This window comes from Ovis aries, chromosome 2 (assembly GCF_016772045.2).
Source record: "Ovis aries strain OAR_USU_Benz2616 breed Rambouillet chromosome 2, ARS-UI_Ramb_v3.0, whole genome shotgun sequence".
Lineage (NCBI taxonomy): Eukaryota > Metazoa > Chordata > Mammalia > Artiodactyla > Bovidae > Ovis > Ovis aries.
The window spans coordinates 221432020-221459842 of NC_056055.1; the positions used below are offsets into that span (position 1 = coordinate 221432020).

The window sequence follows — 27823 nt, forward strand, 5'->3', positions numbered from 1 at the left end:
TTAGCAGCCATTATCGGGGGAGCAGATTGCAGCCCCTCCCCCTCTCCGGGAAGCCAGCACAGCTGGGGCCCCGCCACATCTGCCGCTTCAGCACGGAGCACAGCTGGGTGTGCCCAGAGCCGCGCTCCCCAAAGCACGACGTGGGGGCGGGGGGGGCGGGGGGCCAGGGAGAGCCCAGACCCCCTGAGACAGACACACTGACACCTCTGCCAACAGACACAGACTCCTGGAGGCGAAGCTACACCCACCGCCACACAGGCTCCATCGTGCGCGGAGACGGGAGAACTGACAAACACGCAATTACTCTGCCCCGCCCGCCGCCCTCGCCCCTTCCGCCGCCTCCTCCCCTTCCTTCCCTCCAGGCTCCCCTCCGCCGCCCGGGCCACCTCTGAACCAGCCTCGGCCCTCGTCCGTAGGGATGAGGGATTTCTCCCTCCCCAGACACCCTTCAGGAAGGTTTGCAGAACAGGTGGGTGGCGGGTAGTAAGGGGCGTCGGGTCTGAGGCTTGAGCTGGGGGAAGCCACTGCCCCTCTCCGTGCCCACGCCCTTACCCACAGAGGAATCCCCCCTCCGAAACACTGGTCCTTGCCACCCTGGACGTAAGTGGGGGTCTCCATCCCCCAGTGGGCCGGCGGGGCACCCTTGATTGTGGTCAAGGTCCCTGTGACACGGTTTCCACTGGCCGCCTCAAGGAGGCGCTGCCTGTCCTGTCCAAGTTCTAATCAGAGCTCGGAGGCTCCCAGGGCCGGCCCCTGCCACCCGCCTCCCCAGCAGTCTCCAGTAGCCTCCCACTCCCAAGGAATGCCCCTCTCCGCTCAGCTCTGCTACCCCGAGAGCAGCTTATGGGGGCTCCATCAGTGGCGGAAAAGTCCCCCACTTCAGCACAGATGAGCAGGAAGACTCCGTCCTCTCCCCACTCCTCAACCAGGCGACGACCACGTCTGGTCTCTGGTTAAATCCTGCCCCCTCGCAGCCCTCGTTTCCCGCACTCATATTCTGGGCCCCGGGATCTGGCCCTCAGCCCTCTCCTCCTCGCCTGCCCCCCCCCCCCCCCCCCCCCCGCCCCGGCCCCTCGGAGCTTTAATCCCTCCCGCTGCCGTACCGCCTTATCTGCTCCCAGCAGCTTTCACTGCTGCAAAGCCCTCTCCCCCCTCCTTCCCTGGATCTTCTTCCTCCTTTTTCCGCGTCCTCTCTTCTCTCTGACCACCACCACCATCCCCCCCACCCCCGGCCTGCCTCTGCTTCTCAGGCCCCTACGATGACTCCTGGCTGCCACCAGACAGAACGCCAGTGCCCTTGGCCCTCTCTCCAGCCTCAGCTCCGAGGCCGCCAGCTGCCTACCCGGGCCCACACTGGCCTCTCCCCACCCCAGCCCTCCCCCGACAGACTCCGCAGACTTGGTCAGCTTCTGACCAGCCGAGATTTTGCATCTTTCTTCCCTCCCTTCTCTGTCCCCCACCCCTTGTTCCTCCAGCCGCCCCCTCGATCTCAGACGTGGTCCCCTTCAACCTCCCGTCACCCACTGCCTCTGCCTGGGCTGGCCCCCAAACCGGATGCGGGGCTGTCGGTGCCAGCCACAGGAGAGGGGTCAAGGCCGGGCTGACCCGGCCCTCGGACAGAGGAGGGGATGCCTAGTGCGGTGGCCAGTGGGGGCAGGGCCCAGTGGCGGGACGCTAACCCTCTTCAGTTGCCTCAGATCACGTCCGGGCCTCCCCACCCCCTTCGCTGGGACTCTCATTAACCGCTTCTCCTGCCTCGTCCACGGCATAAATAACCCAGATAAATCAGCCGCCGTCCGTCCCCCGCCCCTCGGCCCCCGCACAGCCCGTTTGTCACCGCTGCTCGCTCACCAGCCAGGACTGGCCCAGTCCTGGCCTCCGCCCCCTGATCCGTGTCCCTCTCCCACCCACGTCTGTCCCACACTGGCTGGTGCCCTGGGTCCCCAGCAGAGCCAGGCCTGGGACAGGCATCAGCTAGGGGGGCAGGGGGGTGTACTCTGGGAGCTGAGGGTAGCTGGGGCCTTGCTCTAGGACCATTCTGTGGAGTTTGGGGGTCATGTCACCCAGGCTGGGAGCGTGAGACCCACGAAGAGGGGGGTAAGGAGCAAGTGCAGCTTAGCCTGGGGGTCCCGGCTGGGAGAAGAGGCAACCCAAGGCCTGGGGGCAGGGGGCAAGATAGCTAGATCCCCAAGCTGGATCCTGAGAGGCCTCCAGGTCTACCTTCTGGAGCACTTTGCCCAAATAAAACCTCCATGCCCCCTACCAGGGGCTCTGAGTCAGAACCCTCTGGCCCTCCCTCACCTATCAGCCCCCCATTCCCACGCCCTGCCTGGTCATGCCGAACAGATGCCAATCTAATAATCACTGCCTCAGTCCATCCACTGAGCTCTCTCTGTCCGGAAGCCTGCTTCAGCTGGGTGGGGGTGGGTGGAGAACTGGACTGGGGAACAAGTGTGGGCAGTGGGGCCAACGGGAGGGCGGAGGACAACTGGCTAAGGCTTCACATCCTGACCCTGCCCTCCCCCATCCCCCCAACTCCTCCCCCCCAAACCTGCACCCACATTCCCACCCCCAGAGTCCTGGGCAGCCCCTCCCCCCTTGCTCACACCCGGCCGAATCCCAGCTAGCCACACTTGGCCCTGATGCTCACTGCAGGGGGCAGCTGGTCCCCTGGGAGTGGATGGGAGAAGCAGAGGGGAAAGGGAAGGGGGAGCTTGGGCGCAGGGCTGGGGGTGGGGGTGGGGAAGAAGCTGGGCCGGGCCCCAGGGACCAGCTGGGCAATGAGCCGGGGAAGCAGCCGGGAGGCTAAATGAGGGAGATTATCACCCAACTGCAGCCGGGCAGAGAGGGAGGCAAGCAGGGAAGCGGGGAGAGGGAGGGGAGAAGGGACGGGGGCCAGAGGGGAAGCGGGTGTACAGGGGATGGGGGTGGGGGTGACGGGAGGCTAGAGGGATGGGGGGTAAGGCCAAGGGATGGGCTGGAAGGACATGGAGGGGCTCCCACTGAGCACAGCCATATTCCCAGGATCTGGGAGACTGGATGGTGGGGACTTGGGAACAATTGGAGACAGCTGGCTGTGGGGCAGTGGGGGGGCGGTGCGCTTGTGGCTCACTGCTGCTCCACTTCGCAGTGGCCTGGAGCTCCCCTCACCACCCTCCGCCCCTGCCCCCCTTATCCCCACACCAAGTTACCACCCGACTTCACTCCTGCTAGAGGCTGAAGGCTTCCTGCCGCACCCTCAGGAGGAAAAGGGTGTGCTTTGGGCTCACGATGGAAGCCAGTTATGTTGGGGAACACAACCTGTGTTCACAGGATGATTTAGTAACACGCACGGAGTCTTGGGCAGCAACCAGTGCTGGGGGAGAGCTTGGGGGTAGCTCCCCGTTTCTTGGCAGAGCCCCAGACTGAAGTAACCTTAAAAAAGCAATTAAATCACCTTTTTAAAAAGAAAAAAAAAAAAACAGTAAAGAAAAATCAATACCAGGAGAAAGGGGGAAGAGAGGCTGGGGAGGACAAGGAGGTGGGGGAGGAAGCCTGGAAGGGTCTGGCGGTCTACAGGGAGGGGTGAGCATGGCAGAGGCAGCGCCGATGGGGCTGTCGGTGGTCACTTGGCGACTCTGAGTGCTAACTCAGCAGCTGCTTTCAGTACCAATCCCTGTCCCCTCTGGGACTTGGCCAGACAAAGCCCCTGGCCCCAGGAGTCTGGGCTCCTCAGAGTAAAGGAGCTGGCCCAGCCAAGGGGTCCCTGAGGAAGCTACTTTGATGAGAGGCTGGGGCCAACCCCTGCAGGGTGCCACAGAGGGCTGGGGTCGGGTTGGGGGGGAGGGCTCCACGCTTGGGTGACCTGCAATGGACACGGCCTGACCTGGGCTTGCAGCCAAGGGTGTGCAGAGCCGTCCCCTGCCCCACCCCCGGGGAGCCACCCCGGGCCCCTTTCCAGGGCAGGGCAGGCCTGCCGCAGGGGAGGGGTGGCCGCTGGGCAGCGGGTGGACCTCAGGCTCTAATCCCCGGCAGCAGCCGTTTCCCTCAGATCGATTCCCTTCTCACTTTTTTTTTTCAGCTGCTGGTTCCACGGCTCGGATCGATGGAGCCGCCTTCCCCGCCCCTCTGTGCTTCCTCTCCCTGCTGCTCATTAGCGCCCCGATTAATCAGCCCCCCTTTTCCTCTAGGGGACAAGTGCTTCTTCTCCCATGAGGGCTCTTACTTTCACGCAAGCCTCCCCACCAGGGCACAGGCAGCTCACTGTGACCACCCCACCCTGGGGGTACCCTGGCATCATCCCTTCTGGGCCAGCCACCATGGGCCCCATCCTGACTCTCCTCAGCAAGGCACGGCCACCCCAGTGCTCCCCTGCCCTTCTGCCTGGCACCCCCTGTGCTTGCTTCTTTAGGATTGCATTCCCTCCTATTCAAACCGAGTACATCTGGGCTCCCTCCAAACCCCTTATTTGGGCTCTTCCTGACCTCCATGCCATACCCTCTCCCCCACATCATAGTTCTCTGCTCCCTGGCCTGGCCACCCAACACGTTCCCTGCCCCCACCACAGGCCTGGCTGTGGCAAGGGATTTGGGAAATATTTGGGGAGGCAAAGTGGCCACAGATGCTTATGCCAGCCAGGGTGCCCTCTATCCCAGACACAGGAGAGACTGAGTTTGGGGATGGAGATGAAGTAGGGGAGAGGGCGGCCAGAATCAGAGAGCGGGCAGGGGCATGGTGGATGTTAAGTCCAGAGCAAAGCTCTAGGGAAGTCAAGTATCTTGATGGAGCCATCACTGACCCCTTGTCTGTCTTGCCTGACATTCTCTGCCCTCCCCTCCCCTCCCTCATTCAAACAAGTGGCTTTCCCAAGGAGTTCTCTGGAAGGTGCTGTGAGTGGGGTAGCGAGGTCAGGTGGTGGTTGGGTGCTGGTGTTAGGAGTCAGGGAGGCCAGGAGGTGGGGGATGGAGTTGGCTGACCCTTCTCGGGGTGTGGTCCAGAAAAGTGGCAGAATAAGCTAAGGACTCTGAGTGCAAGCCTCTTCCCCGGTGGCCTGGGAATGGGGCCAGGTGGGGACCCCACGCGTGACGAGGGTGTAGCAAGAGTTTGGGGGCCTCCCGATGAGGTTCCAGGCAGGGGCCGGAGATCCCTGTCCTGGGCTGGGGGCTGCCCCCCTCCCCTGGCCTGGCTCCTGCTGCCCGTGCCGCCGGTGAAACGCTGTTGACATGTCCTGAATTATTAAGCATGGGGTGGGCTCCGGAGCACATGCTGAGCGGAGCGGCTGGGGCTGCACGGGCGGCGTGGCGGAGCAGCGCTCGCTCCCTCGCTCACTCGCTCGCTCGCAGGGACACACGCAGGGGCTGACAGCTGTGCTGGTGCTGATAAGGGAAGCCACAAGGAGACGATCGAGGAGAGAGACAAGCGGCAGCAGAGGCAGCAGAGGCAGAGGCATCATCAGGGCTGCGGAGCTGCTGGGAGTGGGAGTGACTCCCCCACCTCGGGCCCCCACCCTGTCCCCATCCTCTTCCCCGTTTGCCCTGAGTTTAGAAGAGCCGCTGCTGCCACCGCCGCCACTCCGGAGGGCACCAGGGGCTGCTGGCCAGGGAGGGACAGGGGCAGGAAGGCTCCGGCTGGTCCCAGCAGCTGGGGACAGATGCCGATCGAGATTGTGTGCAAAATCAAATTTGCAGAGGAGGATGCGAAACCCAAGGAGAAGGAGGCAGGGGATGAGCAGAGCCTCCTGGGGGCTGCTCAGGGGGCAGCAGCCCCCCGGGACCTGGCCACCTTCGCCAGCACCAGCACTCTGCATGGGCTGGGCCGGGCCTGTGGCCCAGGCCCCCATGGACTGCGGAGAACCCTCTGGGCACTGGCCCTCCTCACCTCTCTGGCTGCCTTCCTGTACCAGGCAGCCGGCCTGGCCCGGGGCTACCTGACCCGGCCTCACCTGGTGGTGATGGACCCCGCAGCCCCAGCCCCGGTGGCCGGCTTCCCCGCCGTCACCCTCTGCAACATCAACCGCTTCCGGCATTCGGCCCTCAGCGACGCCGACATCTTCCACCTGGCCAACCTGACCGGGCTGCCCCCCAAAGACCGGGATGGGCACCGTGCCGCCGGCCTGCGCTACCCGGAGCCCGACATGGTAGACATCCTCAACCGCACTGGCCACCAGCTCGCCGACATGCTCAAGAGCTGCAACTTCAGCGGGCACCACTGCTCTGCCAGCAACTTCTCCGTGGTGAGTCCTCCCAGGCGGCCCAGCCAGCCTGGGGTGGCCAGAGGCTGGCAGTGGGGATGGGGGTGGCGCTCAGGGCATCCTCCTCGACAGGGCTTCCCCTCCTTCCACCGCCAGAGGCTGGCCTCATGTCACCCCCCAGCCTGGTGTTTCCCTCGGGGCTCCCCGGCGGGGAGCGGTGGACACTCCTGGTGGCTTACCCAGTGGCTGCTGCTGCTCCTCCACGGGCTCTCCTGCTGCCGCAGCGCCTGGATCTGGGGGGCCGGGGTTCCTGGGATGGGCCCGGGGGTCCGGGAAGCCAGTCAGCTTGCTGGGAAGGGATGCACCAGGCCATAGACAGACCAGCTGACCCCTGCTTTTCTCTTACTCCCCTTTTCTTCTGTGGCCGCTGGATTTTTCTACTCCCCCCACCCCGCCACCAAACAAGGGCGATGGGGAGAGCATGTCTGGGGGCTCCAGCAAGGGAGGGACTCGGGGCTGCGTCTGGGGGAGCCGATCTTTGCGGACACTGGGTGCCAGTGTCTCCCGCTGTCTCTGTGTCTCACACACACCCCCTTTCACGAACTCCCTCACACATCCCTCTTTCATGCTCCCCTCCAGCGTCTCCCTCGGCCCAGGCCCTCCCTCCTTTTCCTGGTTCTTGCTGCTCCCTTGCCTGGCTCTAGCTCTTACACTGAGAATCACTCATTCACTCTCATGAGCGTGGCTCACCCTCACTGCTGCCCCCGGCACACACGTGCGTGCAACACACACACACACACACCTACTGCATGGGGACATAGTTCCTGCACACTCACACACACTCAGCGTCCCTGTCGCTATGCTCCCGTGCACACCTGCACACCCATGCACGCATCCAGAGAGCTACTCATCCACGTGCCCACAGCTCAGCCCTTACCCAGCTTCTCAGGACAGGGTCACCCCCTGGATGCCGACCCCTTTCATGACCCCAGCTACCTCAGCCCCTGCTTCCTGTCTCACATATGTGTGAATGCACGCAGACACACACACACTCTCACGTGGAGGCGTGGAACTGCCCTCCCATGCACATCTCCCATAATCCAGGTGTGTGAGGTATGTGTGTGGGGTGGGGGTGTGTGTCTTGTACGCTGACTGTCTGTTGGTGCTCCATTCACCCATAGTCACAGGCTGTCTGGTATTCCCGGGGCTTGAGATGCTGTCCCTGGTCCAGTTTACTCCCGGCATTATGTGTGTGTGGAGTGCGGGGTGTGTGTTTTCATTCTTGTGACCGTGCCCAGCACATATGCAAATACATGGCATCAACATGGTGCCCATCCAGCCCAGGCTTTAAACCCAGCCCCAAATGGGGGACTCTTCCTTGTCATGACTCGGGGCCCCCCACCCAGGGTCTCCTTCACTCACTGCCTCAGTAGCAACAGGAAATATGCTCCAGCCATGTTCCTGCCCCCACCAAGCCTGCAGCCTGGGGGTCCTCCTGCTGTGGGGTGGGGGCAGTTGAGTAGAAATGGAGGAAGGGACGAGAAGGAGGATTGTGCTGAGAGAGGAATGGGGGGGTGGGTGCTAGCCCTGTGGTCCAACCACACACCCCTTCTTCCAGGAAAAATCACTGCTCTCAAAGCAATTGTCCCTAAGGAGTGTGTGAATGTGGCCTCTTGGGTCCGAGGGGCTCCTCCTGTGACATCCCCACCCCTCCGGGTTGGTGGGGGGACAGAGCCCAGTGTCAGCAGGTGTTGTTGGGGCAGAAATCAATGGGGGCTTTGTGTCCCTAAGTGGGAGTTTGTGTCCCAGGCCCCAGTGCGGGGGTGGAAGGAAAAGGGGAAGAGTGATGAAACCTCAGTGGGGAGGGAGAGATAGGGGTTGAGGGAGCAAGGTGAGGGAGGCCAGAGATTCCTCCCTGGCCTCCAGGGAAGGAGGGCATGCCTGGAGGATATGGGAGCAGGGAGTCCCGGGATCAAAGCTGGTGAGTCCCTTTGAATGTGGGGATGGCCAGGCACGGGTGAGCGTGGATCTCCCACAGGCCCTTTGTGATGGAGAGAAAAGGACAGAAGATTGTGGTTCTCTGCTCTGGATGCAGCAGGACAGTGAGGGGCAGAGGAGCAGAGCCAGCATTGGGGGAGAGGAATGTCCCTTGGACCCACCTGTCCCCTCATCCAGCCTAGGTCCCGTACCCTTCTCCCAAACCCCAACCCCCGTGTGCCAGGTGGAACTCTTCCCTGGACCTGGCATTCTAGGCTGAGTCCTTATTGCCAGTTAACCATGGTCTGGCATTATGGTTGGGACAGGAGGATCCATGGCAATGGGGAAACTGGGGGTGTGCTGTGTGGGCAAGACTGGAGAAGGGGTATGGAAAGACAAAGACATCAGGCTCTCTGATGGGGACGTGAGGTCACAGTAGACTCTATGGTGAGAATATGGAGCCCACGATGGGGATTTGGGACCCATGGAGGGGAGATGGGTACAGGGATCAGTGGTGGGAACCTCCAGCCCATGGGTGCTGAGACAGTCAGTGACAGCGATAGATGGGGTGTGGGTAAGGGGCTGCTGTGTGTTTTCTGCTGCTTTCCCCGTTTTCTCCTTCCCACTCCCCACTCCGCTGTGACCTTTCCTCCGAATCCAAGTTAATAAATGTCACATTTTCCAGCCTATTTTTACTCTGGGTAATGCGCCCTCCCCCAGCCCCCTCAGCCGCAGCTCTTGCTTCTGTTACCACTGCCGTCGCTCTCACCCCCTGCTCCCTAATGTCCCCTCACCGACTCCCAATCAGTCACTCAATCAACACGGAGTTCTGAGCGCCTACTATGTGCCAGGCTCCCTGCCAGGTGCTATGGAGGCAAAGAAGAAATAACGGGGGAGCACTGGTCCCCAGTTCCTGTCCTCAGGCAGCCTCCAGTCTCGTGGTGGGGCGGGGACAGGGAGACTTCAGAGCTTAACCAACCGTGCAAGAGTTAACCAGCCATGCAAGCAGTGTCAGGAGGCGCCAGGATTAATTGCCAAACGAGGTACATGGATAGTGAGAGCCAAGGTTCGGAGAGCCACTCTGCTGAAGAGGGCTTGGAAGGCTTAAAAGGGATGAGGCAGGCTGGGCGAGGTCTGGGGAGGAGGGGAGAGGGGTGAGAGAGAGGAGAGGGCTCCTGGGTGATGGGGGATGCTCCCACCTCTCCACCCATATGCCCCTCCACCTAGCTCACCCCATCTCTTCTCTTTCCCACCCCCCGCCCCCCGCCTCACCCAGTCTCATACCAACCCACTCTCACCTCCACTTCTTCCTTCCATCACCACCTATATACTCTCTCTTCCTCCTCGATTCCTACCACCATCGGCTCCCCCACCCCAGTGTGCCAAGCCCCATCCATACTTTCCCTGGCTGTGGCTTGCTCTGAGCCTGCCCACTTACTAGAAGGCAGAAATCACTCTTTCTCCCTAGGCTTCGTTTCTTAAGCTGTAAAACGGAGCTCTAAAACTCAGCATCTCCTCTCATCTGGGGATTGTACAGTGAAGCAATCAAGTGTGTGGGTTCTGGAGCCAGACCACCTGGATTCGAACCTTGGCTGTGTGGCCTTGGAGAAGTCAGAAAGCTGCTGTGAGCATCCGCTTCTGTATTCGTTAAATACAATAGTAGAACCTAAAAAAAAATTGGGTGGTTGTGATAATCAAAAGAGCTGGCTGTAAAGGGCTTAGCCCACTGCCTGGCACACACACACACACGTAGTGTGCACTCAGAGTGTCAGCTGTTAGAAACGCCAGCTCCTGGCCCTCCTTAACATGACTGTTCCCAGCACCACTTTTCCAACTCGTGTGCTGGCATCTTTGCTGCTCTCCATCACCTAGCCTTGCTCCTCTCCTGACCCTCGAGCCCACACCCCCACTCTGTCAGAGCATCCTCATGCTCCCCACCCCTCCCCAAGATTCAGGCACATGTGTGCATGCAAAGGAGTGCACACACTCGCGATCCATGCTGACCCACAGAACACTCTGTGATGATGGAAACGTCCTGAATCTGTGCTGTCCACGATGGTCGTCACTAGCCACACTGGCCAGGGAGCATCTGTGGTGTGATTAGCATGACGGAGGACCAACATTCCATTCAAACAGCCGAGCGTGGCCAGTGACTGCGGTATCAGACCGTGGGACTCCAGGTGGTCGTGGGGATGGGGTTCAAGCTGCCAGGTTGGGGAGGATAGGCTTTCCAACTGGCATAAAAGGATATGAAGTGGTGGCGGTGGGCTGTGATCAGAAGTCTGGCCGTCTACTAAGGTCCCAGGTTGAGCCAAGGATGGGGCCTGTGCCTGGGGACATCGAGGTGTCTGCTCACCATGTGAGCAGGTACACCTTACTTCCCAGGTGTAGGATGTGACCCTGGTGTTTTCCATTCTGTTGTCTGGAAAACTGAGGCACGGGGAAGGTGGAGAATCCGTGAGGAGGTAGAGGGAGGCCAGCTCATCTCAGTTTGTCCTTTGGGGTCTGGGCAGCCCCCCGGCGGGGCAGGTGACCAGGGACCTGTGTGCGCTTCCCTGTCTCTATCCCCTCTCAGACTTCCCTCCCCCTCCCAACCCTCCTCCCCCTTGCGCCGGTGACTGCCGTGACTATTAATCACTCGCCCTGTTCTCTTCCTCTCTACTAATCAGGCACAATTAGACAAGGCCTCTTCCAGCTGGGCAGTCCCCCTCCCTGCCCTCTTCCCTCCTCTCCCAGCCCCGCCCCAGCTGCCATCAGGATGGCTCTGAGGCAGAGGGAGCAGCAAGTCGCCCTCATCACTCTTTGGCTGCCCCAGCCCCCAGTTGGAGGCTCCTCCGCCATCTCCTGCCTTCAATCCAAGCTTCCACCTGAACCCACCCCTTCCTCGGTAAGGTCTAGCCACTACCCCCTTCCCTGGTATGGTCAGGCCAGTGCTGACAGTCTCCGCACCCGCTCCTCAATTGTGGCAGGGGCTCCCCTGCAGACATCCCAGCTCCATGACTTCGCCTGAAGGCCGCCCCTCCTCGCCCCCTTGACTCAGGAGGGGAGAGGGTTCCAGCTGAGCTTGGTCCAGGCCACTCATCTTCATATGAGCTGCCTCTGACCCTCACTGCCAGTCCAGCCCTCTGTGCCCTCCAGCCCCACCTTCTCCTGAGGCAAGAACTGGGAGAACATTTAACTCAACATCTAGTTCAGGGTTGGTCCTACCTTTCACTCAGTAGGGAAGGGTGGGGGATGAGACAGGAAGGTCACTTACCCTTGAAGGGAGCAGCAGCTTCTCAGCCTCACCTGATTATTGCCCTCGGGCCAGGATGCCCAGTGTTGGGTGGCGTGGGGGGGGTGGTCTTCCAGTTTCTCCAGAGAAGCCGAGAGTCTTGATTACTTTAATTAAAAATTTCTTGATTAAAAAAATAATCCCAAGAGCTACCTACAACTTGGACTGCAGAACTCAGTGAGCCTGCCCTCCCCACGGCGGGCCCCATCACTGGCTGCTGCCCCTCTGGCCCACCTGAAGGGGGCGCTCTCAGCCTGGGTACCTCCCATTGGCTAGTAGCGTTGCTGGGGGGGATTTGAGTGGCGTGGCCCAGACACCGCGGGCAGGCACTGTTACTGTTACCCAGGGCTGGTTTGCAAGGGCAAAGGGGAGGGCCGTGCCCCACCCGGCCCCACTCAGCAGCCCGGTGGCCTCTTTATTAATCAGGAATCAGCCCCGAGCTGGGCTCATTATCAGCTCAGCTTCTTGTGGCACTGCCGGAAGATGCTGATTAGCATTTGAAGAAATGGCCCCCGCATTCTTGTCTTCCTTCTGTCTCCCCTACCTGTGTTCCTTCCGGAACCCCCACCCCTGCCCTTATGTTCCCTCTCCTGGCTGGTGGCAGGGCCCGCTCTGCCGCCAAGCCCAGGCTAGGGGCAGAAGAAATCAGGGATTTTGGGGGGTGGGACTGCAGGGAGGCAGGAAGACCACTCGGGATACTCAGTTTGGGGCCCCCGAGTTAGTGAGTCCCACGGGAGGAGGAGGGGGAGTGAAGACTCAGGGTGGTCTCAAGAGATGGATAGCTTCCCTGGAGGAGGGGGGTGAGAGGTCAGCTTCAAGCTGAGTTATCAGTGTTTCCCTGCCCTTCCAGGCTCTCCCAGTAATGCCACCTCCTTGGAGCAGTGGGCAGAGAGGGTGGGGACAGTCAGAACAGTGGACAGGAGGCATGAGGGTTTTTTTTTTTGGGGGGGGGGGGTAAATCCCGCCGGAAGCTTAGGGTCTTGGAGCCATCCCACATGAATGGGAGTGGGAGGACAGAGACCCCCCAGGGCAGGAGCTCAGAGGCTTCAGAGTGCAGTTTCCCAGAAAAGGGAGGGGTGCCTGCAGTTCTTCCCCGGCTCCCAGCCCCCAGGTCCCCAGCCCCCAGGCCGGGGCTGGCAGTACTGAAAATCCAACCCACCCCCCAAATGTTCACTATGCCCTTGGGACACCCATTTTGAGTCAGAGGGAGAACAGTTCCAGAAAGACAGGCAGAGGCTGCAGCCGCCGAGGCAGCAGTGAGAGAGTTCAGAGAGGAGCCACGGGATGATTAAGGGGAAATGGAGGATTGATTTAGGAGGAAAGATTAAAGGAGCTAAATCCGTGGCGCTTGGCTCAGCGGTGACTAAGCGTGGACAGGATAATAGCTTACAAATGTGTGAAAGGTGTAAATACCAAACGGGGGGAGGGGAGGCGGCTCGGCGGCCAGGGGAGCGGGGCTGGGGGGCTGGGGAGGCCCCCGGAAGGGCAGGGGACCCTCGGGCGATGGCCCCGTAGAGGGCTGGCTCCTCTCCAGTGGGGGTGCAGTGCGAACGGAGGTTCGGGGAGCCAGGGTTCCCAGCAGGGATTCCATTTCGGGGGCACGGCTTCGCCGGCCTGTGCTACCTCCACGTCCCACTGTCGCCCCGCTGAGGATCTGAGGCCGCGGGTTCAAATCCCTTCGGAGTCCCTCCGCGGCCCTGGGCACCCCGCCTTCCCCTCTGCAGCCCTCGGCTGGGGCCCCCGCCCGTCCCCGGCCGAGGAGGGCGGCGGGAGGCGGGGTCTCCCTCCGCGGTGGAAGCCTTTGGCGCGGCTGTGTGCGGAGGTCACTTTGCCGAGGAGCCGGGAGCCGGGGGAATGCAAATGAGGCAAACCCAGGGAGGAGAGCGGAGGAGACGGGAGGGAGGGAGCCCGGGCTCCGTGATGGATGCCTACCCCGCGGGAGGGACGAGGGAGGCGGCGAGGAGCGCCAGGCGGTGGGTGCGGCTCTCTGGGTGCGCGTGGGCCCGGCCTGGATGCTCCGGTGCACCTGCGGGATGGGAGCGATGGCACACCCACCGTCTCACCGCCGCTGCCACCTTCTCGTTCCCGGCTCCGGAACTCCCGCCGGGCTACGGGTGCGATTCACTGTGCAAGCAAACTCTTTTAACTACTAACTTTGCTGGAACATCAGGGAAGGACTTCGTTACAAATTAAAAATATTCCTGCCTGCAAGACTGGGGCTTCCCTGGTAGCTCAGACTCTGAAAAAAAAAAAAAAATCCTCCTGCAATGAGGGAGACGTGGGTTCGATCCCCTGGAGAAGCGAAAGGCTACCCACTCCAGTATTCTTGCCTGGAGAATTCCAGGGACAGAGGAGCCTGGCGGGCCACAGTTGATGGGACTGAGCGACTTTTACTTATGCAAGACTGACTTTCTAGGGTTTAAGACCTACGCGGTCGCTACTGGAAACAGGTCCGGCTGTTTACCTGGGTCCCGGGGGCTGCCCTCTCTCTTCCCTGAAATCGCCGTGTTCTCTCACAGCCTCACGTGCTTCTGCTACCGGCTGCAGCTCGGCCTCAGCCCGGAGTCGCAAGGCCTTGACTGTCTCTCGTACTTCTCCACCGCTGCTCATGCATTTACATTTGAACAAACATCGTGCCCATTTCCTACTAGACTCACAATCACCTCTACCTTGGAGAAGTAGCCTTGAAAAGTACCCGGGCGGCTGGGGGCTGGGGTGTGCAGCGTCATGGTCCCTGCGGTAGGGGACGGGGGGGGGGGGGGGGGGGCAGGTTTATGGGGTGGGGGTCATGCGTGCTAAGTCGCTTCAGTCGTGTCCCCTACACTTTGCGACGCTATGGACCGTAGCCTGACAGGCTCCTCTGTCCTTGGGATTCTTCAAGCAAGAATACTGGAGTGGGTTGCCATGTCCTCCTCCAGGGGACCTTCCCTACCCAGAGATCTCCATTGGCAGGTGGGTTCTTTACTACTAGTAGAGAACCTTAGGAATCCCTTTAGGGGGCGGGGGGGGGGGGGTATGTTCCCTGGGTCTGACTGTTCTGTGATCAGATGCCCTTCCTGGGTGGGTGAGTGCTCTTGCTCTGGGAAGGCTGACTCTCCAACCCAAGGTAAATTCCTGTTCCACAGTCATAGGGCTTGGATCCGTCCCCCATCACAGCCCACATCCCAGCTACTAACATTTGCTTGTCCCGGGGATTGTTGGTTTTGTGTGCTTTGTTCTCCGCTGTTGTACACCTGGCTCCCAGCACTGGTGCTCAGCAAACACTTTTGGAATGAATAAATGCCTCTGGGGCCAAACAGCCAACTCCTTCAGGGCAGAAGCCAGCGATTTTGTTCTCTGAATTATCCCCAACAGCAAGCACAGGGCCAGGCATACTGTACAGGCTCAAGGAACGGTGTAGGACAAGTAAGCCCGATGTGAATGCCCACCACTTCATGAGCTCCTCCTAGTCTTTGGGGCTGTGCCAGGTGTGTATCAGCACACAGTGGCCTTGAGCAGAGTCCCATGCCCCTGACCCAGTCCCCTCCTCTGCTACCTCACGTGACTCTGGCTTGCTCCTTACCCTGTCTGGTCTTCCATTGTCTTGTCTGTAAAATGGAGATGTTAAGACATCTCCAGTAGAGGGTTTTTGTGAGAATTAAGGTCCCTGGGTTGGAAAGATCCCCTGGAGGAGGGCATGGCAACCGACTCCAGTATTCTTGCCTGGAGAATCCCATGGATAGAGGAGCCCAGCAGTCCTATAGTCCATCAGTTCAGTCGTTCAGTTGTGTCTCACTCTGTGCCACCCCATGGACTGCTGCTATAGTCCATGGGGTCGCACAGAGTCAGACATGACTGAAATGCCTTAGCATGCATGCACACAAGGAGTTAATTTATATAAAAGGCTTAGGACTGTGCTTGCCACAGAGTAAGCACTGAATAAATGTTAACTGTCGCTATTATTTATGTATTCAATACATTTTCCCTTTTTCATTACTCCGACGATGCCTATTATCATTCCCATTTTACAGAAGAAAAATGGAGGGTCAGAGAGGTTAAATGACTGAACCCGAATCTCACAGACAGTTCAGGGCTGCTGGCCTGCACCCTCCTCTGGTAGGACAGCCAGATCTCAGAGCCTGGGGGTTTTGCTTTGACAGCATTTCATCCTCGCCCACAACTGCTGAGAGAGCCTTTACCAAGGGGCATTGTGCCCAGTGAGAATGGGCCCTGGAGGGATCCAAGGTCAAATGGCTGCCCCAGTTGGGCTCCCCCACTTTCTTGAGCACCTTGCATGCATCTCTCTGGACTTACCTCTGATCCTCACTGTGAACCTCAGGAGGAGGAATTACCATTGCCCCTTTTACAGAAGAGTAATCTGAAGCTCAGAGAGGTTAAATCACCACCCAAGGTTGTCCAAGGCTGGTGGCAGAGCCAGAATTTGAACCCTGTTCTGTTAGACTTCAAAATGTGCACCCATTTTTCCACCTTAAGAATCTTATGTGGATCCTTTCCCAGCACCACATCCACTGGCCGATCTCTGCCCCAGTTTGGATCTTATTGGTCTCCACAACACCCTTATAACTAATATTGAGGCCTCATGTATGTGATTTTACCTTGCAAATGCCTGTCACCTACTTCATCTCTTTTGAGACTTATAACCAACCTATGAGATAAGGCGAGCAGAAATTTCTGTCCCCACTCGACTGATGAGGAAATTGAGGACCAAAGAAGTCAGTAAATCACTTTACTAACCAAGTTACACAGCTGTCACTGGTGGAGCAAAGGCTGGGACCAGGATCTAGTGACCTCCAGGGTGCATAATGGAGGTTAGTGGACAATGCTGGGGCCCAGTGGGGGCTGGGGTCTGGGTACTAGTTCTGAATGTGCCTTCTTTTTTCTATATGCCCCTGGGTATGTCCCTTGCCATTTCTAGGCTTCAGATTTGGCATTTGTACAATGAGGCTTTGGACTGAGTGACCTCCCAGTTCTGACCAGTACAGACACCCCAGGCATTTTGAGTTGGCACTGTCTTCCCTGGTGAGGACAGAGAAGGAGGAGGCTTTGAACCTGGATGCTTGGGCTACCCCTGAGTGAAGCTGGGGCCGAAGAGCCATCTGACCTGGGATGCTAGTCACGATCCATGGCAGATGAAAACATAACCCCTTCCACTGGCTACCCTGGACCCCTGGGCACTGTAGGATTAAGGGGAGTTCGTTCCAGGGGCTGAAGTGAGAGGCATGGGGCTGGACCAGATCAGGGGAGGGCTGATGGAATTTGGAGGGATAAAGCTGCCGTGGAAAAGAGGGGTGGGGGGAGGTGCCAAGGCCTTGGCAGAGGCAGGGTGCCCAGAAGGCACTGGAGATAAAGCCCAGGCCGCAGATTAGTGCTGGGATTAGCCCAGCCTCAGCTGCTCCTGGCTGCTTCTTATCTCCTGGAGGCCCGGAGCCCTCTCCCCCACCACTCTGAGCCCTGGCCTTGCTAATTGCCTGTTAACCTGGTGGGCTCCATGACTGCAGGGAGGATGAGGGGGTGGGAAGGGGTGAGGGCGGATACCAGCCAGCCAGCCAGGGAGAGCTTTTCAAGGCAACCGGAGCTGTGGACAGATGGAACTCAAGGAGCTGAGAGAGAAGCCATTGCTCAGAGGAGCACACTCTGGACGGGTCTCTCCCAGTCTCTGGTTGTTGGTCGTCATCTGGGGCAGACCCGGAGAAGAAGGCAGGGAGAAGGATGGAGGTGTGCCTGGGCAGGGACTCTTGGTCAGGGAGGTGGTTTCAGGCCCAGGGAAAAATCAAGAGGAGGAAGACAAGAGTCAGACACTGGATACCTAGTCTAGGGGATAGACAGGGAGAAAAGCAAACAGGTAGAGATGCAGTGGGCAAAAGAACAGAGGCGGCGGGGGGATGGGGGGTGTAGCCAGGCCAATGGGAAAAAGGCCAGGCCAGGGGGATGGACAGGCGGGCAGAGTGCACAGAGCAGAGACACAGGCCAGATGAATAACTGATTAGGTGCTGAGGACAGAGAAAGACTCAAGAGGATGCAGAGAGGCTTGAGAGACAAACTGAGATCAGGGGACGGGGAGGCTGGAGAGGCAGACAGACCCAGGCCAACGCTGAAAGGGGGGTGGTCCGGGAGGGACAGGTAGAAGGCTGGCAGGAAGTAAGCTGGGGGAGGGGTCCCAGGGTCTGCCTGCAGTGCAGACGCAGTGCTGTTGAGAAGCTGTCAGAGCAAGGGAGGGCCGAGAAGAGGGAGAACCAGGCGGGAGATGGAGGTGTTGCTGGGATGGGAACAGGCTGAGAGGCTGAGGCCAGTGGTGGCAGATCTGGAAATAGCCCCTCAGTCCCTCAGGGCACCTCCTGGCCCAGGACATGCCTCTTTCCATGGCCGGACTCTGAAGCCTCAACTCCTGTGCACACACCCTCCTCTGGGGCCAGTCCTTGGGGAGAGTGCAGTGGACAGCCAGTGGGACCTTGTGGCTGAGCGGCCATGCCGTCTCCATGGAAGAGTCTGTGGACTGTGCTGCCACCAGAGTTCTGCCACTTAGGAGCCGGCAGCTCCACCCGCTGCTGCCTGCCTGGCCCAGGGACCGTCTCCAGGGCAACGCTCTGCTCTGCCCAGCAGTGGGGCCTGACCCAGGCGGTGCAGGTGGCCTGGCCCTGCCAGTCTGGCCTGTCCACTCCCTGCAGAGCATTGTCCATCAGACCCAGAGTCCTTCCACCCATCTTCCTTTGTCACCTTTTCTCTGCACAATCGCCTCGAGGGCAGAGGTACCAGGTAGCCACCCCCATCTGAAGCCATTGGAGCCAAAGCCTTCCCAGTTGGCTCTATTCTGCACAAGAGTAGTCTCAGTGTCATGCAGTCTGTGTCTGTGTGTGGGGGGTGGAAGGATCAGGCAGGGAGGCGGCCCTGGCCCCACCCAGGTTCAGACTCAAGAGACACAGGTTTGATCCCTGGGTCAGGAAGATCCCCTGGAGGAGGGCATGCCAACCCACTCCAGTGTTCTTGTCTGAACGGAGGAGGAGGCTGGCAGGCTACAATCCATGGGGTCACAAAGAGTCAGACACAACTGAAGCGACTTAGCAGGCACTGGGGATACCCAGACGGTGAAATGGGGGCTCCCAGCCTCAAGGAGTCCATGGTCCCAAGGGAGAGATCATGACAGTGCCCAGGGGTCAGGGTCAGTCTCTGCACGCTGGGGGGCACGTGCGAGCAGCTCCCTACCAGGGTCCCCCATGCAGCCCGGTACCTTGTTTCGCTGCCCCGCTGGAGCCCACACTGAAAAATGGCTGCAGCAGCAAAAGCTGATTCCAGCATCTGCTTGGCTCAGAATAGGAAGAGGGTGAGTGCTTTGAGAATTGGGGCAAATGCTTACATATTCTCCCCCCTCTCCCTTTCCCACACCACTGAGGATCCAGCAATCTTGCCCCTAGCCCTGTTCAAAGCTCTCTTCCCTCTGGGGACATGTTGTGAAAACACAGATCTAGAGTTGGGCTGTCTTGCTGGACTCTGGCCCTTTTGTCTAGGGACTTTTGACCCACAGTGTGGTCTGCAGACCAGCGGGTTGTTAGAAATGCAGAATCTCAGTCCTGCTCCCCAACGCACATTTGCTGACTCAGAACCTGCCTTTTAACAAGACCTTTAGGTGCTCAGTGTGCACATTAGAGTTTAAAAAGCACTGATCTTGGAGACCTTGGCAAATCAGCCAACCTTGGGACCTCAGTTTCCTCATCTGTAGGATGTCAGGTGGCTGTGAGATTCGATTGGAATTGGAGAGAGCGTGTGAAGCACTGAGCGCAGTGCCTGGGGCAGAGCAAATGCTCTGGGACTGTCAGCCATGCCCACTCCTGCCCCACTGATGGACACACAGCAGGGAGCTGGGGCAGGGGTGTGACAGAAAGGGTCAGTGACGACTGGAGACTGGAACCCAGCAGCTAGTGTGGGTGCAGAAGGCGGAGGGGAGGGACAGGTGAGGGACTGAAGGAGAGGCAGCAGATATGGAAAAGCGAGTAAGGAAGGTGTAGAGGAGTGGAGCGAATGGGGAGGTGGGATGGAAGAAAAGGGGTTGAGTGTTGAGACTCCAGTCTCATTTCGGCTGGATGGGGCCGGGGCAGGGGCTGGGACTTGGGGCAGGGTAGGTGGGGGAGTTGCCAGCACTGGATGGTGGGAACCCCTGAGTTCTGCATCTAGCTCAGCTCCACCTCTCCCACTGACTAGTTGTGTGACCTTGGGCAACTCACATCACCTCTCTGAGCTGCTGTAGTCATCAGGCTAATTAAACCTACCTGATACCAGGGTGGCCGAGGAGATGCAATGGGGCAGCAGTCCTTTTGTTTTGAGAATCTGAGGCAGGATGCTTGGGTGATAGAAGAACTGTCTGAGAGGGAAGAATTAGCAGGATCATTAACTTAGTAGAGATGGGAGGGTGAGACAGCCTTGCCCCACAGACAGGGGCACCCCAGTCCCCCGTTTCCTAGAACTCCTCATTCGCGCTGCCCTCAACCCAGCCTTCCCCTTTCCCTGGAGCAAGGCGTTTAGGAATCTTTTCCCTTACACGGCCTCTTCATGCCTCTCCTCCCAGCTTTCACCAGAGTGAAAATGTTCCCGTGGAGGGGGGGAAAGAGAGAGATTGAGTGCGCTGACCTCCTTACCCCCAGGGAAGGTGCTGCCTGTGATGGGTTTGACCCGGGGGCTGGTCTCTGTAGGGTGAGACCGGCAGGGGGTAACTTCCATCTGCCTCTCTCCCTCAACCTCCTCCTCACCCCCAGCCGCTTACAACTAACTGCCAACCGCAGCTCTGTCCCCGCCGGAGCCTCGGCTTCCATCTCCGGGGCGCCAGCGCCATCTGGTGTCCATATGGGAGAACTTTCCTCAGAGAAAACCAGGGATGGGCTTCGTTCAGCGCGGGTCGTCCTTTCTGAAAGCATCTCTTGTGTAGCATGAAGTTGAGTGAGGGATGATGACCGCTGCTCAGGGAGACAAACAGATAAGCAAGGTTATCTTAGGTCTTGATGAGTATTTTGAGCAAACCCACAAACACACTGATCAGGAAAGGGTGACATTGTGAACATGGGTGTGGCCTGTGAGTGTGCATCTGAAGAAGGGACAATTAAGCCTAGGTTTAAAAGATGAGCAGCTGGGCCATGCCAGCTGGGTGGAAGGGAGCATTCCAGGAGAGGGAACTGCATGAACAAAGGCCCTGGGAGAGATGTGGCTCCATAAGTTTGAATTTGTCGTGGAGATCTCTTTGCAGGAGAGAGGCAAATGTTACCTCTCATGGAGACTTTCAGGCAAGGAGGGAACTTGGCTTTATTCTCTGGGGAATGGGAAGCGGTTGTTGGGCTTTAAGATGGCAAGTGACTTGATTGGATCTCTGCAGTTTAGAATGAGCACTCTGGCTATCGTGTTGTGAATGGCTTGGCAAAAAAAACCTTAAACACGCCGACGCTCAATCATGTCTGACTTGGAAGGGAGAGGCAAAGGCAGATGCAGGGACACTAGTTAGGAGCCTGCCGCCATGGCAAGAGGCAGATGATAGTGAAAGTGGGAGATGAGATGGAAGGAAACTGGATGGATTCTAAACAGATTTCGGAAGTAGAATTGCCCAAGATGGCTGCTGGATTAGATGCCTGGTCACCCCTGTTCCGCATCTGAGCAACCAACTTATCGGAAGAGGGAGATTTCAGGGATTCTGACTCTAGAATTGAGAGCGGGGCCCTTTACTCAGAGGAGGAGAAGGAGTCAGGGACAGGATTTGGAAAACATCTAGAGTTCTGCTATTGATATGGGAAGCTGGAAAAGAAAAGTGAAAGTGTTGGTCACTCTGTCGTGCAACCCCATGGACTGTAGCCCACCAGGCTCCTATGTGCATAGAATTTACCAGACAAGTATACTGGAGTGGGTTGCAATTTCCTTCTCCAGAAGATCTTCCTGACCCAGGGTAGATTCTTTACTGGCTGAGCCACCAGGGAAGCTCCATTAAGCTGAAGGTGCCTTTTAATCATTGAAGAGAGGATGTCAGTAGAAAAGATGGAACTTGAGGGAGCAGCTGGGTCATAGGTTTGTTGCTGGGATATAGGACAGGGGTGACCAGGCAGGTCTGGTGGCCCTTATAGACTGCCAAAGCTTAAGGGATTGTCTTTCATCCTGCACCCTGCCCCTCCTCTCTCTCACCCCAGGTCTATACTCGCTACGGAAAGTGTTATACCTTCAACGCGGATCCGCAGAGCTCGCTGCCCAGCCGGGCGGGGGGCATGGGCAGCGGCCTGGAGATCATGTTGGACATTCAGCAGGAGGAGTACCTGCCCATCTGGAGAGAGACAAGTACGCGGGTGGGAAAGGGACAGGGGCTCCAGCCGGGGTCCTCTGCCTGCGATGAAGGTTTCCTAAGGACCCCATCTCCACTGTGCAGACGAGACATCGTTTGAAGCGGGCATCCGAGTACAGATCCACAGCCAGGAGGAGCCACCCTACATCCACCAGCTGGGTTTTGGCGTGTCCCCAGGCTTCCAGACCTTTGTGTCCTGCCAGGAACAGCGGGTGAGCATGCCGAACTGGGTCCTGGGTTGGCCATGGGTGGGGCCTTTGGGCCCAGAGTGGAGGCTGACTGGATCTGCCCTCCAGAAGCTCACATCCCACCAGCCCTTCCACAGCCTTTGCTGGGGCTGTGGATGCTGGGGGCCGGGTGAGACTTCTGTGTGTGACTCCATCGTGCCCTGCCTCTTCAGCTGACTTACCTGCCCCAGCCCTGGGGCAACTGCCGAGCAGAGAGTGGGCTCAGGGAGCCTGAGCTTCAGGGCTACTCAGCCTACAGCGTGTCTGCCTGCCGGCTGCGCTGTGAAAAGGAGGCCGTGCTTCAGCGCTGCCACTGCCGGATGGTGCACATGCCAGGTGGGCACCCCACCCCCACCAGCCCTCCATGCCACCCTGGCAGGCTCCAGAACCTCCGAGGGCAGAACACTGCTCATGTGCATGAGGGCAGGTACATGTGTATGACCACAGGTGTGCATGCGTCTACCCACGTGAGGGTACCTGGTATGTATTTGGGATTTTGTGCATGTTTTCGTATATGCACATGTATCTCTGCCTGATACTATGTATCTCTGCATACATGTACTTGTGTATGTGGGTTGTGTGCATGTGCTTCATCACATGCATGTAAATGCAGGTGCATAGTCGTGTCCATGCAAGCGAGCACAGCTTGGATGCATGTATACACGCATACATCTCCATGCTTCTACGCAAAACACGTACACATTCATGCATGCACATATATGTGCAAATACCCACATGTATGCACATGAACATGTGTGCCCATATTTGGGAATGTGCGCGGTGGAGAGTGGATGGAACCATAGACTCCAGGAATAATCTTCTCTCCTTTCAGGCAATGAGACCATCTGCCCGCCAAATATCTACATCGAGTGTGCCGACCACACACTGGGTCCGTGCTGCCTTCTCGCCCTGCCTCTCCGCCCCACTCCTCTTCATCTCTCTGTCCACCTTTCTCCTCACTGCCTTGGCTCCTCCCCTCCCAGTCTCTTCCTGGGGTTTTTCCCGGGGGCTGAGCCTTATCCCATACCTCCAGGGGTCTGAGGACCTTTGCAGGTGTGGTACTTGGGTAAGTGGAAGCAGCGGGGTGGGAGGTTGCCGAGAACCGGAACTGAGCGTGAGGGGCGGGGCTTCTCATCTTGGTCCAGCAAATGAACTTGCCTCTCTGGGAAGGGGAAATGACTTCTTCCTTGGTGTGAGGAAAGGTGCATTGCTGGCTATCAGTGTGGGTAAGGCAACCCCTTCTGTCCATAGATCTCGCCTGATCCACACTTCATTCATTCATTCATTTATTCATTCTACAGATGTTTACAGCCTGCGCTGGTGCCAGAGGTAAGAATGGGAATAAGAGCCCTGCTCTGTGGTGCTTACTACCCAGCAGGGGTGTGGACGGGCATCACAATGCAGCGTGTTAGTCCTTGGGTAGGGGAACCTCAGCGATGCTATGGGGCCCCAGCAAAGGCAGGCAGCCCCACCTGGGCAGGCAGGGAGGATTTCCAGAGGAAGTGACGTATATAGAGCTGAGGCTTGAAGGATGTGGAGGAATCAGGCTGGTGAAGAGGGGGACACTTCTAGGCAGTGGGAGCAGCTCTTGCTAAGACTTGCGGCCAGAGAGGGCACACATGAACCTGGGGCCGTGAAGGGTCAGTGTGCGCAGAGGAGGCTCTGGGAAGCCAACAATGGCTTAAGGCCAGGCAAGAATGCCTTCTGCTTTTACAAAGGGGACTCTGATGAGATGCAAGGATGGAAAGGTGAGGAGGAAGAGAGGAGGTAGACTAGACTCAGAATGACTGGTCAGGAGCGCACTGAGGAATCCAGATGCTGGCCACAGGGGCGGGCTTGAGATCTGGGGGCAGAGTCACACCTTCTCTGTCCTACAACTTCATCTGTCGAAGGGGTGACTGAAGAGTGTTTCAGGAAGAAACAGATGTGAATGGGGATAAGCGGATCACAGGAGGGGTGAGACTCCATGGAACCAGGGGCACCCAGAGAGGGACCTGTGGCTGTCCGAGATGGACAGGAGCTGGGAGCTGGGGCCACGAGAGGAGAGATGCAAACTGCCCCAAACCAGAGGGCAGGGAGTCCAAGTGATGCATTTGACAGAGATCAGCTTCCTGGGACAGAGCAAGGTGGGGAGAGTGGATCTGAAGGGGCGAACAGAGAAACCCCAGCACACTGAGCACAGGGATCTTGCCCACTGTTCTGTCCGTTCAGTCATCTACTCATCCATCCATCCACTCACCCGTAGGCATATGTAAAAACATATGGCATTAACTCCATTCATCCCAGCATCCTCTCCAAGCCCCTCATGTGTCTGTGGCCTCACATGATTGATTAGCTCTGGTTGGTGGGCTGAGCCCTGCCTCTAAGCCACAAGGACCTCTCCGCCCCAGGGGGCTGAGCAGCAGAGAGAGAAGAAATGTGCTGGGGGTTCTGCCTCTGTACACTTTCTTGGATGGTCTGAAACTGGACCAGGAAGCCGGTCTCCTCCAGGCAGTGCCAGAGCTGGTCAGAACCAGCCCTCAGTGTGGGCGTGCCTGCCTCAGGCTTCCTTCCAACAGCTGGTGGGCCTCTGGGGATCCTGCCCTCCCCCACTGCACTTGGTGCCTCTGTGTTGCAGACTCCCTGGGTGGGGGCTCCGGAGGCCCGTGTTTCTGTCCTACCCCCTGCAACCTGACCCGCTACGGGAAAGAGATCTCCATGGTTAGGATCCCCAACAGGGGCTCGGCCCGGTACCTGGCAAGAAAATACAATCGCAATGAGACCTACATACGGTATGTGTGTGTGTGTGTATGTGTGTGTGTGTATGTGTGTAATGGAGACCACCCTCAATAGGTCTAGTATATGATGGAGACTAGGAATGGATTGCAGCTTTGTTAATAATGAGTGTTCTGCCAGGAATACCTTTTAGGATCTTGATCTGTTTTTTTTCTAACTAACCCCTGCCCACCCCAAGTCACATCCATTGTCTCTGCCTCCAGGGAAGCCCTTCAGAGCCCAGATGCCTTTCATTTGAGCTCCCACAGCATGCTGTCTGTATCTCTATCGTTGCGTAAGCCTGCTGTTTTAGAACCCTCTGTTTGTGTGTCTTTCTGCCCCAGCAACCTGGGAACTGTTCAGTGCACGTCCAGTTCTGTGCAGAGCGAGAGGAGCTGGAAGGGATGGGGGAGGAGCCAGGTGGCCCACAGGTGGCCCCACTGAGCCCTGGATCTGGTTCCCTGCAGCCAATCTACAAATGCTGAGCATCCTCTGGGTGCCAGGCCCAGTGCTGGGCCCTGTGGGGACAGAGTTGTGCATAACTCCTGCCACAGTTTGTGGATGAGGCCTTGTTTGAGAGTGTTCTTAGGCCCCCAGGAGAGACGACTGCGGGTGGGGTAAAGGGAGCAGGGGAGGCATGAGCTGGGCCTCTGTGGACCCCGGGTTTGGGTCCATGAGAAGAGGAGGGAGGGGGGAATCCCAGTTAGAGATGTGTGGGATGCTGCAGAGACCAGCCTGAGCGTCAGGAAGGCTGTGTGGAGAGAAGCAGATAAGAGTGCAGTTTGGACAAGAACGTACAGTGCAGCGGATCATGGGCAGTCTTGAAAGTCTGGAAGAGGAATTATGGAGTGGACTGCAGGGTAATAGGGAGCCACTGAAGGTTCTATGGGGCTTCTCAGGTGGTGCTAGGGGTAAAGAACCTGCCTGCCAATGCAGGAGACACAAGAGACTCAGGTTTGATCCCTGGGTCAGGAAGATCCCCTGGAGGAGGCCACGGCAACCCATTCCAGTGTTCTTGCCTGGAGAATCCCTTGGACAGAGGAGCCTGGCAGGCTATAGTCCATAGGGTTGCAAAGAGTCAGACATAACTGAAGCAAATTAGCATGCACGCGCGCCCACACACACGAAGGTTCTACAGAGGTACGGGGATGAGGCAAAGTGAATGTTATTTGCTGCTTTAGAGAAGGCTGGAGGGAAGGCAGGCCTGAGAGTTTTGTTTTGTTCTCCCAGGCCTTTTGCTAGCCCTCAGAACACGAAGCTAACAGGAATCTGGGCCTGCTTCTCCTCACAGCCTTTGGGAGCCTGGGGGTGATCACCAGCTTCTCTGTGCAAGGGCCTCAGATCTGGGTCTGCTGGGTCTGGGATGTCCCGCCAGCTGTCTCCTTGAGACCATGGCCCCTCAGGAATACCCTGCTTCCTGTCTCTGCAGAGAGAACTTCCTGGTTCTCGATGTCTTTTTTGAAGCCCTGACCTCTGAGGCCATGGAGCAGCGAGCAGCCTACGGCCTGTCAGCCCTGCTGGGTGAGCCTGGGCCCCGACTGCATGGGGATGGAGCAGCCCAGCCTCCTCCCTCTGACCCTGTTCTCGTGCTCCCCAGGAGACCTCGGGGGACAGATGGGACTGTTCATCGGGGCCAGCATCCTCACGTTGCTGGAGATCCTCGACTACATCTATGAGGCAAGGGATAGGGAGGGGCCTGGTGGGTAGGAGGAGGGGCTGGGGGAAAGCAGAGAGGCCCAGCAGGCTTTCTGGTAGACTTGGACTGGCAGGAAGTCAAGCTCAGGGTTCTTTACTAGCCCTCCCTCCTCCCTTGACTGGCCAGAAGGTCTGAGGGCAAGGAGGGGCAAAGAGAAGGAGGATGGGGGAGGAGGGCTGGGGTGTCCCAGTGAGGCTTTGCTGGGGCAGCAAGTCCTATGTGGCACCCTGAACCCCAAGGTGTCCTGGGACCGACTGAAGCGGGCGTGGCGTCGCCCCAAGACCCCCCTCCGGACCTCTACTGGGGGCATCTCCACTTTGGGGCTTCAGGAGCTGAAGGAGCAGGTGAGGATGAGTATGTAGTCAGTGCTCTCTCCCAGGACTGAATCCCCCAATAACCTCTGAACTAGCCCTCCAAGGGTGGGGTTCCTGGAGCCTCTGCCCCCCACGGACAAGGGAAGGCTGGCTGTGAGAGGCCTGGGGGCTTCACTCGATCTCTCCCTGTCCCCCTCCCTCTTCACCTTGCAGAGTCCCTGCCCAAGCCGGGGCCGTGCTGAAGGCGGGGGTGCCAGCAGCCTGCTCCCCAACCACCACCACCCCCACGGACCCCCAGGAAGCCTCTTTGAAGACTTCGCTTGCTAGGATGGTGCTGTGTCCTAAAGGACCCAGAAGTCTGGGACTCCTTCCTGGATCCCCACTGTGGACTCCAGCTCCCGGGACAGGAGGCCGGGGGAGTGGGGGCCCGAGGCTTAGGGAGCGAGGGTGGTGCCCACTGGAAGAATGGGGCCTCTCACTCACCCTGGTGCCAGCTGCTTTGCACAAGGCTTCCTCTTGTGCACACCCTCCACCCCCAGGCTGGTGACCAGGGAGAACTGGAGACTAGGACGTGGGCCCCTGTGGAGGAGAGAAGGGGTAGGGAAAGAAGGAGGGAGGAGGAGGACGAGGCCCACCCTAGCAGGCGTGGAACCCTCTGTACATTTGTATATATTCAGGGAGGACAGGGTGGGGATAGGGTGCTGATGTAGAAGGTGGGTGGGGCGATGGTGATAGGGGTGGGTGGTTTAGGGACAGCCAGGGTCCCAGCCCTGCAGTGTCAGCAGGAGGCCAAGCCCCTCAGGACTCAGGACAGCTGGGCTGGTCCTGCTTCCTGCCCTGCTCCAGACCCGGCTCCCCTTTCGGCAGAAGAGTGGGTGATCCAGCCGGTCTGGCCCAGCTCCCAGTTTCCCCTGCCCCAACTGCACTCCCCGAAGCCTGCGCCACAGGGAGCAGTAGCTCTTGCAGACCTTGGCTGAGCTTGGGGGTGGGAAAGGGGGCTTCCTCAGGCCTCTCTGCTTCTGATCTGGTTTTATAAAGTGCTGACAAAATTGGGAATAAAGAGGTATTAAGAATTCTCTGTGTGTATATGTGACTAAGCTGGGAGCTGG

The 27823-nt window shown here is 58.5% G+C and overlaps 1 protein-coding gene across 1 annotated transcript; it reads left to right on the plus strand.

Annotated features, from left to right (window-relative positions):
- The first annotated feature begins 354 nt into the window (after nt 1-354).
- ASIC4 (acid sensing ion channel subunit family member 4) lies at nt 355-27787 on the plus strand. The gene is made up of 11 exons (XM_027965232.2): nt 355-469; nt 4061-6211; nt 21575-21719; nt 21808-21935; nt 22124-22286; nt 22783-22839; nt 24568-24721; nt 26134-26225; nt 26302-26381; nt 26640-26744; nt 26928-27787. Exons 2-11 carry the CDS (start codon nt 5630-5632, stop codon nt 27039-27041), a joined length of 1620 nt encoding a protein of 539 aa, XP_027821033.2. The 5' UTR covers nt 355-469; nt 4061-5629; the 3' UTR covers nt 27042-27787.
- Nucleotides 27788-27823: the final 36 nt, after the last annotated feature.